Raw genomic sequence first — 15200 nt, 5'->3', positions numbered from 1 at the left:
ATAGGCTTTTCTGCATGGGTAACAAAAGAAAAAGTGGCAAAAAGATAAAAGAAAGGAAACAAATGAAGGCAGAATTCACCAGTTCTCTGGGAATCCATGAAGGAACAGCATTAGTGGCTTTTTGTGGTCTCCTTTTGTCACATAATGAAACCTCAAACCTGAGCTCTGCGGGGTAAAAAAAAGACAGACAACAACAAAAAACAGATAGGAAACAAATAAATAATAAACAGGCAACAAAATTATTTTAATAAGTATAGTAGCATTTTAAGTCAATATCAATATTTTAATATACTTTAAATAAACTATACTTAACAGTCAATCTGCTAAGGTTACAGCGCTGAAGTGTGATTATATTAAAGACAAAGGAACGCCAGCAGGATTGTGAACGCCGTGATTTTTTAAACACAGGTGGCGCACTAACACCAGATTTGGACAAGCCTTTTTCCGAGCCTTTCATTTACTTTTCTAGAGACACAGGAGGAGAAATACTGCTGCTTTACTTCGTTTTCACTGAGAGACTGCTAGTATATTTACCGCAAAATTAGCCTACAATAACAACAATAATAATAGTAATAATAATAATAATAATAATAATAATAATAATAATAATAAAATAATAATAATAATAAATAAATAAATAAACAAACACCAAAAATAGTAGACTATGTTATGCACCAATTACATTTAAATTTTTATTTAACGTATAACTTCAAAAATATAGTATTATACTGTGTTGAATGATATTCTTTCAAAAAAACATCAGATAGCCTAAGTAATTAGATACTTTGTCCATTTGAAATCCTCTCACCCTGCCCTTCAGAAATGCATGGTCACCAAGCTCAGGGTCTTGAAGACAGGCTGGGGGTTTCTTTCGGACGGTCCATTGAAAAGTTCCATATGGATCCTTAAATCCAGTCCAGGCGATCCGGATCAAAACCAAACAAGCTGTAATTCCAGCTGTGCCATACACCACAATGTAATAGACCAAAGAGAGGATCCATAAGCTCAGCCGTGTTGGTAGTAAAAGCCAGTGCATTAAAGAATTGCTCATGATTATAATAATTGTAATAATCAGAGAGATATATCTAGTGACAAGCTCTATAGCTAATGTCGTTTGTCTTTGGAGAAGTTCACCCTTCAATACACACGTGTGACTTTGTGGAAACAACTGTCACTGAGCTATTTTATACCACAAATAAATTATCTGGGAGATTGACTTAATCACAAAGCTTTTCCGTAATCAAACATTAACATACAAGAATAGGTTATGTAACCTGTATTGCTGATTATTATTGTTAATATTAATATTAGTTATGTCAATACATTTGTCAATTCTAAAATGACATTGTTTTTAAAGTCTATGAGTGATTGATCAGACTCAGTACACCAAAATATGTAGGCTATTTCTCAGCAAAGTTTGACAATAAAAAGTAAAAAAGGAACAAAAAATAATTTGCAGTCTATGGGTAAAATTGTTAATAAAAAAACTATAAAATTATAAATAAATAAATAAATTTATTATTATTTAATTATAATTGTATTTTTTTTTTATTAATATTTACCCATAGACTGCAAATTATTTTTTGTTTCTTTTTTGTTATATAAATAAATAAATAAACAAATATATTCAGTTGAAGTTAGAATTATTAGCGCCCTTCCTGGAGAAAGTCTTATTTGTTTTATTTCGACTAGAATAAAAGCAGTTTTTAATTTTTTTAAAACATTTTTAGGTCAATATTATTAGCCCCTTTAAGCTTTTTTTTCTCGATTGTCTACAGAACAAACCATCGTTATACAATAACTTGCCTAATTACCCTAACCTGCCTAGTTAACCTAATTAACCTAGTTAAGCCTTTAAGATGAAAAAAAGTGTTTTGAAATATAGTATCTAATCTATACTATAATCTATAATATCTAGTCAAATATTATTTACTGTCATCATGGCAAGATAAAAAAGAAATGAGTTATTAGAAATGAGTTATTAAAACTATAGTTTAGAAATGTGTTGAAAGAATCTTTTCTCCGTTAAACAGAAATTGGAGAAAAATAAACAGTGGGGCTAATATTCAGGAGGGGTTAATAATTCAGAGGGTTTAATAATTCTGACTTCAATTATAAATTTTATGTATATATATATATATATATATATATATATATATATATATATATATATATATATTATATATATATAAACATAGTGGGTAGCACATTCGCCTCACAGCAAGAAGGTCGCTGGTTCAAGGCTCGGCTGGGTCAGTTGGCGTTTCTGTGTAGAGTTTGCATGTTCTCCCTGTGTTGTTGTGGGTTTCCTCAGGGTGCTTTGGTTTCCCCTACAAGTCCAAAGACGTAGTATAGTTGAATTGGGTGAGCTAATTTGTCCATAGTGTATGTGTATGAATGAGTGTGTATAGATGTTTCCCAGTGATGGGTTGCAGCTGGAAGGGCATCCGCTGCGTGAACATGCTGGATAAGTTGGCGGTTCATTCCGCTGTGGTGACCTCAGATTAATAAAGGGACTAAGCCGAAAAGAAATGAATGAATGATATATACATACATACATACATACATACATACATAATACATACATACATATATATATATATATATATATTATATTATATATATATAATATATATTATATATACATATATATATATATATTATATATATAATATATATATATATATATATATATATATATATATATATATATATTCAAGTTCTTAGTCTGATATGAGCAAGTTCTTAGTCTGGCAAATAGGTGAAGATTGCTTATGCCAGCCATTTCTCATGTTGCCATACCATAGGTCATCATAAGTTTATGGACGTACCAATATAAACAATAAAATGTATTATTATTATTTTTCATTTAGCCCCTCATTTGCTTATAAAAATGCTCATGTGTAAATGTCAAATTATAAAAGGGTAATTCATAAATGTTGGATACGATAAGCTTTATATCTACATTACTTTTAAACGAAGCAATTTTTACATTGACTATAACAGAATTTCGTGCCTAACCAATTCCCTCACTGCGTAAATGTATTTATTAAAACATATTTATTCACCTTTGGCTTAAGGTTTGTTCATTAATTTAAATCTTAGCACATTGTTTTGAAAATATTGTAGATGTTTACATGTTGTTTCGTACATACAATATTATAGACAGACAGAAAGATATGGAATAAAAAATGAACACTATAAAGGTTTATTTCTGTCTTGATGTGGTTACATTAATTAAACTAGACTATTTCTCCCACCACATCGCCTCATACTGCTCTCTAATTTGAGACAGAGTGGTTTAAAAGCGAGCAGAGCGGCTTTAAGTGATCTTTCACACGTGTGACAGCAGCGCTCGCTGTCCTCACGTCCTGTGCGTCCTCCGCGCCGCATGACGTCACCGACGTCTCGAGCTGTTTGTTCTGGATTGGGAGAGAAAGAGCCCGCGCGTCCTCACAACAAAATAAAGCAGGTAAATAAACTCACGGCCTTCATACTCATGCAAAGCGTTTATTTTTTAATAACGGTGCCAGCATGTGCTGCGTCGTTTCGAGCAACGGTCAAGCGCGCTAATCAACGCTGAAATGATTGTCTGGTGTGCGCGGAGAGAGCGGCCTGTGTGTCGCCGAATGCTAATACTAGCTGCTAGGAAAGCAAATCGTTCGTGATAACGGCTCAGTGTGGATGTGTTTTAGCTCCTTGGCTGGATGCATGTGTGCTTTAGAGATGATGTATTCCCTGTACATCCCGCGTGTGTTAAAGAAAAGGTTAACGCAGGGTACTGAGGTTGTTTGTTAGCATTAGGCCGACTGCTGTCCAGTGTTAGCATCGCATCCCTGCTCTGCGCAGCTTGACGGCAGCGCTGCGCGAAACCTCACGTTTCCTGTGCGGGAATGCAGGGGATTTGACGTAGAATGCTTCGAGAATGCGCGCACATTTACGCACGGTCAGATTAATTAAGTCGGGTTCATGTGATCCGCGCTCGTTTCGAGCATCTGACATTGACAGATGTCTATTAATCGCTGGTCGTGCTAGTTTCGGGCTTTTGATCAGTGTTGAGCGTGTGTGTTTTGATCATGTACGCACACTGAGATACGTGCACGACGAGTCCGTGACACACACTGTTAGCATTGATAGCGGGTCGGAGCAAATGTGTAGCTCGTTCTCTTGCTATTGGTGTCGATTATACTGACCCAAACCGCATTACATCCCTCTAGTAAATGTTTTGAGTGTTTATGAGCTCGTTTAACGGGAACATAACTGCGTGGCCTCAGTGTTTGGGCGACTTTGAGTGTAAGGACTCAGCTGAGCTGCCCGCAGTCGCCATTTTGTGTTTCTGCTCAGTGCAACGGGAAACTCGCAACCTCTACGTTGTAAACGAAAGATAATGCGATAAAGTACTCGTATATAGTTGAATGCATGTTTTTTGGTGTTAATAATGTTACTAGTCTTTAAAGTAAGTATATATTTTTCGAAACGCTGGTCAGTTTGCAGCTCTTGTCAGTAGCGGTATTAGCCTCGCAATGCTTTCGGTTTTGCGTTCAGATTTCATTTTAGTGACCCTGATTTGGTTGCAGAGAATTTCGGATGTCTCGTTTAGAGTGAAAAACATATATGGTGTATTAAATACATTCAGTATATGCTGTTAGTTCAGCACTAAAATTTGTATGACAAGCAGTTTTTTGCGTTGTTTGTTTCTTCTGACATCACCGTCAGCGTAGCTCTGTGATTGACAGCTGATGCACGACTGACAGGTTTTCAGGCCTAGCTTGATTTTTTTTAGTTGTTTTTGTTTTGTTTTTTAAAACGATTAACAGCAATTTTGTGTTCCTTATAATGTGGTCTTTTAGTTGGCGTCTGAGTTAAGTTAGTGTCAAGTACAATCACTTCAGCTTGTAACTGTGAATTGTGTTGAGGGCTGCAAGTTGGTTTACTGTATTGCAAATAACTGATGTGACGAGTTTTGTCCTGTGCGTATTAAACGGGTTCTTATGTTGTGTAAAACATCTGGTGCACTTTATGAATGACAGCCTGTCTGCTAATCTTCATGGTCAATTCATTTGGTGGGAACAAGTACTTGAAATTTACTACTAATAAAATAATAATAAGTAACAATTGAGAATGTCTTCACAATCTAAACAAAACATATTTTAGAGCCCATAAGTAAATTTTTAATTTTATTTGCATTTGTTAACTTTAAATAAATGTTAACTGGTTTTGTTTTAATTGTTTGTTTTGTGTTAAGTTTTCAAGCTCCCATACTCTTAAAATCATTGAGGAATAGTGAGAAATAGGCCATATTATGGTCATGTTCTAAGTTAATTAAAAGAATACAAATTAATTTTACTAGTAAATATTGCCATAATAAATATAAATATCTCCTTAAAATGACTGATTCTAAAGCTTTATTGGCAGATTAAGAAAATAACATTACAAAAAGACTTAAAATACTTTTTTTTCCCCCAAGTTAAGTCAGTTTTAATTGTCAAATATGCTGAACTTATTTGATATACAGCACACATGAAAATACAGTCCTCTCAGCCTAAGGAGCAAACAAGCAAAATCTAAAAAAATATACAAACAGAGTATACAAACAATGTACACTTGTCATTACGTTGTTAATTAACTGTAACTGACTAATCTAACCCTAACTTTAACTTAGTTAAATTAACCGATGTTAACAAAAGTTACCTTATTCCACAAAGTTAATGAACAAAAAGCCTATAAATAGTCATAGAACTTTAATATTGTAGGTCAGATAACAGTGAAAATATTATAGTTTAAAGCAAAATAGCATCTTGAAGAATTGACCACCACTAGGATTAAAAAAGCATTATTAGTATTTTGAAGTGGCCACTATTAGGGCTGCGCAATTCGGGCTAAAACGAGAATCATGATTTGTTTTGTTAAAATTAAGATTACGATTTTCTCTCAAATACTGTAGAGGTAAAATATAGGTTAATATAGTAGGCTATTATTATTTTTATTTCTCAAACATATGGTAAAACAACAGTAATGTTACTATCTACTGTTAAAATGCTAACTTTTGTAATGACTTGCAATAGTGGAGACCCTAATAGGCTCTAAATTGGTCCTGTCTTTAATGCACAGCAAAGTGATCAGAATACAACTATTTATAAATCTGAAGTTGAAATCATTATATTTGAGACATGCTTGCAATCTGTCATTGACAACATTATATTTCCCATTATATTTTTCCACTTGTAAAATTAGACATTTGTCATTATCAGATCCTTTCTTGGGTTATCTGGCCACAAATCTGGCCACAACAAAGTTCTTTTTAAATTTGTTTCTCCAGCATTGTTCAATCAGCTCACCAAAGCAAACGTTTTGGTGGAGTTTATTTAGTTTCTAAACACATTTGAAGCTACCATTGGTCCGTGATGATTATGCAATCGCTGGGTGTGTTGTTGAGCTCCGTCTTCGTCGCGTACTTTCGTTTTTCTTGCACTTCATTGTCAGACAGGAGCAAAACATCTAGCTTAACAATAAATTTGCAACATGTAAACTAGAGATGTGAACCTACACTGGTCTCACAGTTCGGTTACGATTATCATGTTATTGATTCGGTTCAGTTCATTATCTTGGTGCATTGACGATGCTTTCCATAACAATTTTTATATATTTGTAATACAATTTTGTCCTTTGATACAAACAGTTAGATATATGAACTGTACCTTTTAAAAACTTAAATACATGCACAGAACAACATGAGCATTTATAGCAAATAAACAAATATAAATAGCCCGCTTGTTTTATGAGCGATTTATTACAACACCCCTATGATTGGTCACCGCGCTCAACAGAAATGGCTGTGATTGGCTCTAATGGCCCGTTTCTACTGAGTGGTATGTTTCGGTACGCTTATGGCTGTTTCCACTGTTAAAAGGCATACCGAACTGTACCATTTTTTTCAGCAACCCTTTCGAAGGTGTACAAAACATGAGAAAAGGTGGAGCTACTGAACGCTGATTGGTTACAGAGATGCGTCACAAGCTCATGGAGCTAGCCATAATGAAATAGGAACCGCCATATTTTAAATACACAGCCGAGACATTACATCATACTACTATATGCATATAATAACAAGCCATGGATGACCCGAGCTCAACAAACCTTGTCGTTGTCTCAATGTACCCTGATTAGTTTCATGTTAAATATCATGCGAATGTGCGCGCCTGGTGTATTATACTTTTAAACTGTTATGTGCGCGCCGTGTCTCGGCGCTTCCTGTGTGCGACCTGCTTAGAGGGTCTGTATATTGTTCATATTTGGGGTGATTCTCACGAAAACTTTTACAATTTTCAAACATGAGTTTAAAAAAATGTTTAAATTTAACTTTGTGTTTTGCAGATAATTGAAACAAAGTCTGGAGCATTTGTCCAACATTAATTAAAACATATATACATATCATTTAGTACCTTTTTGAGCATAATTTCCAAAATAAGTAAAAAAAAAAAATCTCATTACCGCAACAGTCTGCAAAATCGACTCTGTTAAAAAAACTAATTCACTTTGATATTTTTTAAAAAGGGATTACTACAGTCATGTGGAGTTACTTGAGATTCTCAAATAACATTATTATTAAATTAACAAGTTTTTTTATTTTGATTGTTTTTTTTCTCATTACTGAAACAACCTTACACAACTGACGACAGTTTTTTTAAAAATATATATTTTGATAAAACCTGATGTATTTCAAAATGATTTGGCTGACCTGAAAGGACATAATTTGTAGATTATGCACATGCATTGAAAAGCAAACAATTAAAAAAACTGTATTTTTATGCAGTAATTAAAAAACAGTTTCCCCATTGAAAACAACCCTAACCTAACCCTTTAATTGTTTAATTTAGTGCAGTACTTCCAAGTAGTGTCTGTCTTCGGACTGCAAGACAGGGGCATAACATGAAGGGGGTGTAACTTGTAGTAGAGGCGTATCTTGACGTTATGGAGACCTACATATGAAAACTATGTTGTTGGAAACATGTCGATGTACATCAGTTTTTAAACGTCTACACCTACACCACACCTAAACCCAATATTAATGTACAGCCACAATTTTGGAGGCTTTCATACTTGATGCACTCGAAGAAGTCAGCGAGTTGCTAAATTAATTAATATCAAATTCAAATGAATAGGTTGTGGATAAATTTGGAGAAAAACTCATGAAAACATTTGCTGAAAATGTTCCCTTCTAAGTATTTCCACCATCTTGTCAACAACATCTCGTTGTGACATCTCGCATGGTTCAATTGGATCTCGATGACTGCAAGTTACGCCTCTCTAACTTATTACAAGGTATGCCCCCTTTTAGTTCTTTTACAGTCCACAGATATTGCTTTACTATTGCCAGGTAAAATAGAAACTGCTATTTAAAAAACAATACACAATCTGGTCTTAAAAAAATACATGCAATGACATGGTGTAACCACTAGGTTCTAGTATACTATCTCTACAATGCTGTTTGTCAGTTCCTTACATGTTTAGAATTGTGGGATTTGAATATACATCCAGACTATCCAGCTAAAATACTTCTTTCTGACAAGGTTTCGAAATTTATTGTTTGACAAGGTGATTTGAAGTGTTAATTTTTGTATTTTGATTACAGTAAAAACTACATATAGCCATAAAGAGACTACACAAAAGGCTTAACTTTGTATGATGCAGTGTGTTTGTTTTTCACACTTCGTGTCACCCCTTATGCACTTTTTTTCAGCATCAAGGTGAATTTAGTATTTTTGCAAACAAAATATTTTCTGAACGTTTGTATTTGACTTAAAGAGCCCCTATTATACATGATATAGGGTAATATTTTGGTTGTAAGGGTCTCCAACAACAGTCTAATATGCATGCAAGGTCAAAAAAACACTTTTTATGGTCTTATAATCTGCATTTATTTTTACCTAATTATCCCAGCGACTCCCATATGAATCGTTAAGTGATTCAATTGTTCCCAAACCCCTCCTCAGATGATACAGATGATGGACTTGAAAATACTGACGACTTACTATTTTATTGAGCAAAAACTCTAAGAACTGGCAAGGAGCTCTCCTAGCTTGTCACACTCTACCTGCTCTTTTCTCTCTCACACAAACACACACACTACCCTCCTCCTCAGAAGACACAACACACACACACACACATTACCCTCCTCCTCAGAGGACACAACACCAAAAAATTCAAAAACAGAGAAAATGCACTTTCAGCTTGAGAGCGGTGTGATCACACCGTTTGCCTAGAGCGCCAGTTCAGCTAGCTGGGTGCAATTTAGACACTCGCCTCGAACCTGAGCTGAACTATTTTGAAACTTGACCATTGCATGTGGGTAGGAACAGCTGACGATCCGTTAACAAAGCGGCACGCGTCGCGTTTTCAACGTGGCTTTACACGCGATATGAGAATATAAAGAGTTAACCTGATACAGCACACGTGGTTACAAATAACAACACGCAACTAAATACATAATTTGAAAGCTAGAGTTAACGAGGCAACAATTTAATCGCACGTACTTACACTGGTGAAATGGAGGAAGAAACTGATCCATGATCACTGATCCATGTTCTGACAGTCTTCACTGATCTTTTCTTTAACAAACGGCCGATGAAGTCTTCTTTGCAAGCATGTAGTTTCCAGAAGCACTCGAACTGCTCAATGCTGGGCTATAATGCTGAGGTTTCATCTTTGGGTAGACTGTCAATAATATCCATCTGCACAGCGTGACTTCATTCTTTAATGGTGTGTGTGTGTGTATTTGTACACTGTGTGTGCAGATTAAAACTAAATTATTAACTTAAATGACTACATTTCCTAACACTGTAGAGTTATTTTTTAGTAATTACACCTGCTTGCACTCTTTCGTTCCTTCTGTACTCCTTAAGTAGTTCTGGGTTGCTGTACAATTTTTCCCAATCTAGCCTTTGCTAAAGATTTCTTTTTTCACTTGCTGACTGTCTAAACAAAATAAATCAAAGCACAAATATAAACAGCTAGTACATTTTAAAATTGACATTAAATTCAAAACAGTTATTTGAATCTATTATGCAATTTACTTAGATTCTCATTCCCGAAACAGATGTTCTCTACCGCCAACTGTCCTTAAAGGGTTGCGGTATATGAGAAGAGTTGCGGAGAATGAGGTCCCACAATTATGTTTTGCTACTAATAGGGGAAGCTATGGATGATTTAGCCATTTTTACTCAGTGCATATAATTAAGACTTTAGAAATGTTAATTTCACAAAAAAATTTAAATCCAACAATTATGTAAAACGTAGAAAACTACCTGTTTCGGCACATGATAATCAAAAAGTCGTGGTAAAACCAGTTTGGCAGGAAAAAAATGTTAGATTAAACTGGGAGAATGTGGTAAGATCTTTTCCTGGTGCAGCCATCTTGAAACACTGGCCCTTTGCTCCTTCTTCATTTCAATTATTAAACTCTTGTGTTTTTAAACAGTACTTTAAAAATGGTTGCTGTTGTTGATGTTGTGTATTAATGGTTTCATGAGAATAGACCCATTTATGGCAGTTATTTATTTATTAATATTAGATAATTTCAGACGTTACAGTAGGGCTAGTTCACACTGTGCAATGATCTGCAGTTATAATCAATCATGTTCATAGAAAAGTTAGTAATAAACATTTATACACAAGTATTTATATGTATAAAGCATCTGTTTTGTGAGAAGTGCTTCTCATATTATATTGGGAACGACCTGTACAGCTTTTACTGTAGACATTTATTCAAGCGAGAATGACGTCTACTGACCACGCTTACCCCCAAAGCTGGCGCTTGTTCATGTGTTCAACAGAATTACTGTGATTGGCGTGAAGCGCATGAGTTTTACAGTTTCTCACTGCTGTTTACTGCATGTAAACCACAGATACAGGGACAGTGGAGCCTTTTAAAGCTGCAATTCATCAACGGATAACTTAGCTTGTATGTCAGCTTATAGACAAACCAGTTCCAAATGCTCCATTGTCCCTGTATCTAGTTGCTCTCAGTAAACAATGGTGTGAGCAGTGAACTGATGACCTTCTCGGCCAATCACAGTCATTTCTGTTGAACACTTGAACCGCAATGGCAAAATCAGCGATGTTTCGGAACGTGCTTAGTAGCGCTCAAAATGTCAGTTGGAAAATGGACGTTTTTAACTTCAGTATCGATTGGTATCGAAAATCCAGTATTGTGACAACCCTATTCCATGGCAATAATAAAGCAATGTGACGTGGTGCTTGTCGTTGGAGGAGACTGTTTGCTTGGTTTACGAAACCGTTATTCTATCTCACCTGCCATTGTTGTTGCCCTAAACAAAGAACGAATGAGAACATAATTTTAAAATGTAGAGATTCAATAGTCCAATGATGTTATATGCAACACTGTCCCACAGGTTTTACAGTGAATGCAGTGCCTTGAGCCATTTTCATAGCAGACTTAAAGCCACAGGAAGTCTTTTAATCACTCTCTTCAAAAACTGTACACCCTCAGATGATTTATCAACATTCATCACATGGTCAATATCAGAAGTGCTATTATTTGTAAAACTATTTGGTGTTTATCAAAGAAATCTGTCAGTGGTTATTTCATTCTCTCATCTTCAGCACTATTTTGTGGTAGTGGTGATTGACAGCTAATATTTTTTACATACCAACATTTTTGTGTTTTTCTACTCTAATGTGCTACTTTTCAACTTTTTTATGTGAACATGCACTTGACAGACGTGAGTTACTCACATCTTTTTCAGTGCCTGACATTTTAAGATGTCAAATTAAATATTTTCAACTTTTACATGCAGTGCTGCTCTGTCAGCTCTAAAGCAGTAGGCCAATCGTAAAAGCTTCCGGGGCAAGCATTGTGGGATTGTTTACTTTAGCAAGTAGTGTTGTCCAAAGGGTCGACTTCAGTACCAATTGGTATTGAATTTTTTTAAAAGTCCATTTCCCGTTAACATTTAATCGCTGTTGAGCATGTTCTTAAAACACCGTAATTGGCCGTTTTGTCTATGCGCTTCAACAGAAATTACTGTAATTGGTTGTGAAGGTCATTAGTTCACCACACTTTACTGCTGTTCACTGAGAGTGCAAACATACAGGGACGTAAAGCATGTCAAAGTCCCGTAGATCAGTCGATCCATCAGCAGATCTCTTGCATGTCAGCTCCTAGGCAGATCAGCTGATCGACAAGACTTTGAATCTCTCTAGTGTCCCTGTATCTGTGTTTGCACTTGGTAAACAGTGGTGAACTGATGACCTTCATGGCCAATCACAGTCATTTGGGTTTGAGCATGCATGTGAACTCAATGGGCGATCAGTGGCATTTAAGAATGCACTCAAATGTTTGTGGGAAATTGACCGTTTTTAAATTCGAACTCGATACTTTTGACCACACTAATAGCAAATTGGCACGGTATTAAACTATTCCTGAGCACTGTATTTCACATTAAGGTTAAAAAAGACAATACATTCTGTGTCAATGCCTCCTAAATCTGCGCATGTAGTGAACGTTTTGCAGTAAAATGGTCGCAGGGCAATAATTTTATGCACTTCCACAAATGCTCCCAAAGATATTTTGAGGTCACAGAGATAAAATTTTGCCCGCATGTGACCTAAATGGTTGAGATTTTGATTACTTCACTTAAATCAACAAAATTATTATTATTATTATTATTATTATTATTATTATTATAGGTTTGTATGTAATATGTAAATGAAATTCTCTTTATTGCGGTTTTTACTGTATTATGCAGAAAAATCTACATTACATTACAATTCTACATTATATTACATTACTTTAGATGCAGGAAGGGCTACAATTCAAAGGCCAGTGCTCATGTTTTTCCATCAAGGACATATAAAGCATCACAAAATTCTTTACTAAAAAATGAGAAATAGAAAATAACTGATGTTTATTGTTAATTTTTTGTTTTTATGATTTCAAATAGTATCACATATAAATAGGTAGAGAGCTGTTTTTTTGAGAAAAGAAGCAATGCAAGCACTTTTAAACACTTGTTTAGAGGAGTGCTGGTTATTTTCTTTTTTTCCACACACTGCCAGTATTCAGGTTATTTTGTGAAAAGCACCCCCCCCCCCAAAAAAAAAGAAACATATTCAACAAAGTACTAAAATAGTTGGTTTCCTTTATCAATTTTAATATTACATATATAAGAATGTGCTATTTGATTAATAATATCAGTGTGTTTTTTGTACAAGACTTTGAACTATGAGGACAAAAAGGGGGCTTTTTAGTTCTACTGTTAAGTGTAAACATGGAATTGAACATTTAATGCCCTGGTAGACCTCAAACAAAATCGAACAATGAAGTGAAATGACTATGGATGCACTGATACCATTTTTTTGGAACCGTTCTGATCTCGATACCAAAAATCGACCGATACAGATCCTGATATACCGTGCCTTCTTTTTTTTTTAAACATAATACAGTTTCTTGTGATAAACTCAAACCATAAATCTTCTTTAATAAAAATAACAGACCTATAGGCCTATACTGTATATGACAGACAACACAATATAACTAAAACATGAAGCTTATGTTTCCTTTTTTAATATTAAGATTTTTCTTTGAATGGATAATGGGCTACCCATTGACCCTAATCAAAACACAAACTGGTCTGTAAATAAAATATTAATATAAATAAATTTACAGTGAAATATTAGTGAATTATAACAGTTTCAGAGTAGCGCAACATGATATCTAACAGCAATAAACTCCTTGCTGCAGGTCAAAAGGAACCCATTTAATGCAAAACTAAATGCATTTCTCCTCTGTTTACTATATTAACTTGAACAATTAGTCTTGGAGAGTTTTATCGTGTTTTATCGCGACATGCAGTTTGAATTGTGAATGAATGAAGAATGATTGACAGGGGCAGTGGCAGGAAGTGCTGAATTGAACATGAATTTAAGAACTTGAATATTCATCTGTACTTCACAATAAACTATAGAATGGCTTCAGAACATGTGGGATATAGTAGGCCTACATGACAACTTTATAGTGCCCTTAAATAGGCTACCTTTAGGGCTTTTGTTGGCTTATAAATTACACAGATTATAGCGCACACGCAAGATAGGATTTGGATCGGTACCAGCTGGCCGATACACGAACCAGCAAAAATATGCGGTATCGAACCAATATCGATCCCGATAATTTGATTGCATCCCTACAAATGCCGTCATTTTAAAACCAAGTCCTGCCATAATGAAGTTTGTTTTGAGTTTGTTTCGGCAGTACGAAACGGCTGACCAAAGCTAATTTTAGAGGAGCTTGTTTTGGCTGATTAACACCATTGTGCTACCGTTAGACTGAATATTACGCAATCAGTGGGTGTGTTCTGAAACTCCGCCTTTCACATGTGATTTGTATCTTATATTGATGCAGGTCAGACACTAGAACAATATCCAACACAACACCAAGTTAGCAACATGACAACACTGGAGAGTTGAGTAGCAGAGCTGCTACAGATGTATCTGCACATGTATGATTGCTTTTCAATTCATCTTTATTTATATAAATGTAGATTGTGTCAAAGCAGCTTAACATAGAAGTTCTAGTAATTTGAAACTGTCAGTCCAGATTTCACAGTTGCTTGTGGTGAGGTTTTAAAGACTCAGAATTTGTTACACACAGGATGTAAAGTGCCACCGCGTTGCACAACATTGTTAAAAGTTTGAAACGTCAGCGGTTAAGAACCCAGTGGTTAAGCGTGCTGAAATATAGCCCTGTGGTGCTCACGGTGACCCGAGTTCGATTCCCAACTCGAAGGCCTTTGCCGACCCTTCCCCTCCCTCTACCCCAACACTTTCCTGTCTGTAGCCTCCACTGTCCTCTCCCAATAATAAAAAGATGAAACCCCCCTAAAAATATATAAAAAAAACAGGGCTTTCAGAAGATTCGAAAAACCATATATGGTCACTCAGCCTTTATGATCCGTTTATTTTTTTTTGCCCTCAAAAATTTGGTTGAATGAAAACTGGGCCTTAATTGAACATTTTATTTTAGAGAGCAACAATTCATTGTAAATCTATGTTCAAATTAGGGATAGTTTATCTTTTTAGGAAATTTTATCGTTTGCAATACACCGGTAACAATTCACCCCATGATAATTTTTTTTTAGCTTATAGTAATAACGATAAAACCCATGATTAGTCTGTGAAATGAT

General features: G+C 35.2%; 2 protein-coding genes across 4 annotated transcripts in view; one reads left to right on the top strand and one right to left on the bottom strand.

Annotated features, from left to right (window-relative positions):
- The window catches only part of brd4 (bromodomain containing 4), a 133971-nt gene that overhangs the window by 22173 nt on the left and 96598 nt on the right, over window positions 1-15200 (top strand). The window contains exon 1 of one of the 3 annotated variants that reach the window (XM_056454105.1): window positions 3386-3472. The exons of 1 other annotated variant lie outside the window; for it this stretch is intronic. The gene's annotated coding sequence lies outside the window, so the exon portion shown is untranslated. Of the gene's footprint in view, window positions 1-3385; window positions 3473-15200 lie in introns of those variants that run through there. One more of the 3 variants, XM_056454107.1, reaches the window with a different exon arrangement.
- LOC130221568 (epoxide hydrolase 4-like) lies at window positions 2-1138 on the bottom strand. The gene is made up of 2 exons (XM_056454108.1): window positions 809-1138; window positions 2-165 (listed from the first exon to the last, which is right to left on the bottom strand). The coding sequence occupies exons 1-2, from the start codon at window positions 1049-1051 to the stop codon at window positions 76-78; spliced, it is 333 nt and encodes a 110-aa protein (XP_056310083.1). The 5' UTR covers window positions 1052-1138; the 3' UTR covers window positions 2-75.

This window comes from Danio aesculapii, chromosome 3, assembly GCF_903798145.1.
Source record: "Danio aesculapii chromosome 3, fDanAes4.1, whole genome shotgun sequence".
Lineage (NCBI taxonomy): Eukaryota > Metazoa > Chordata > Actinopteri > Cypriniformes > Danionidae > Danio > Danio aesculapii.
This window is presented reverse-complemented; position numbering and strand designations above follow the sequence as displayed.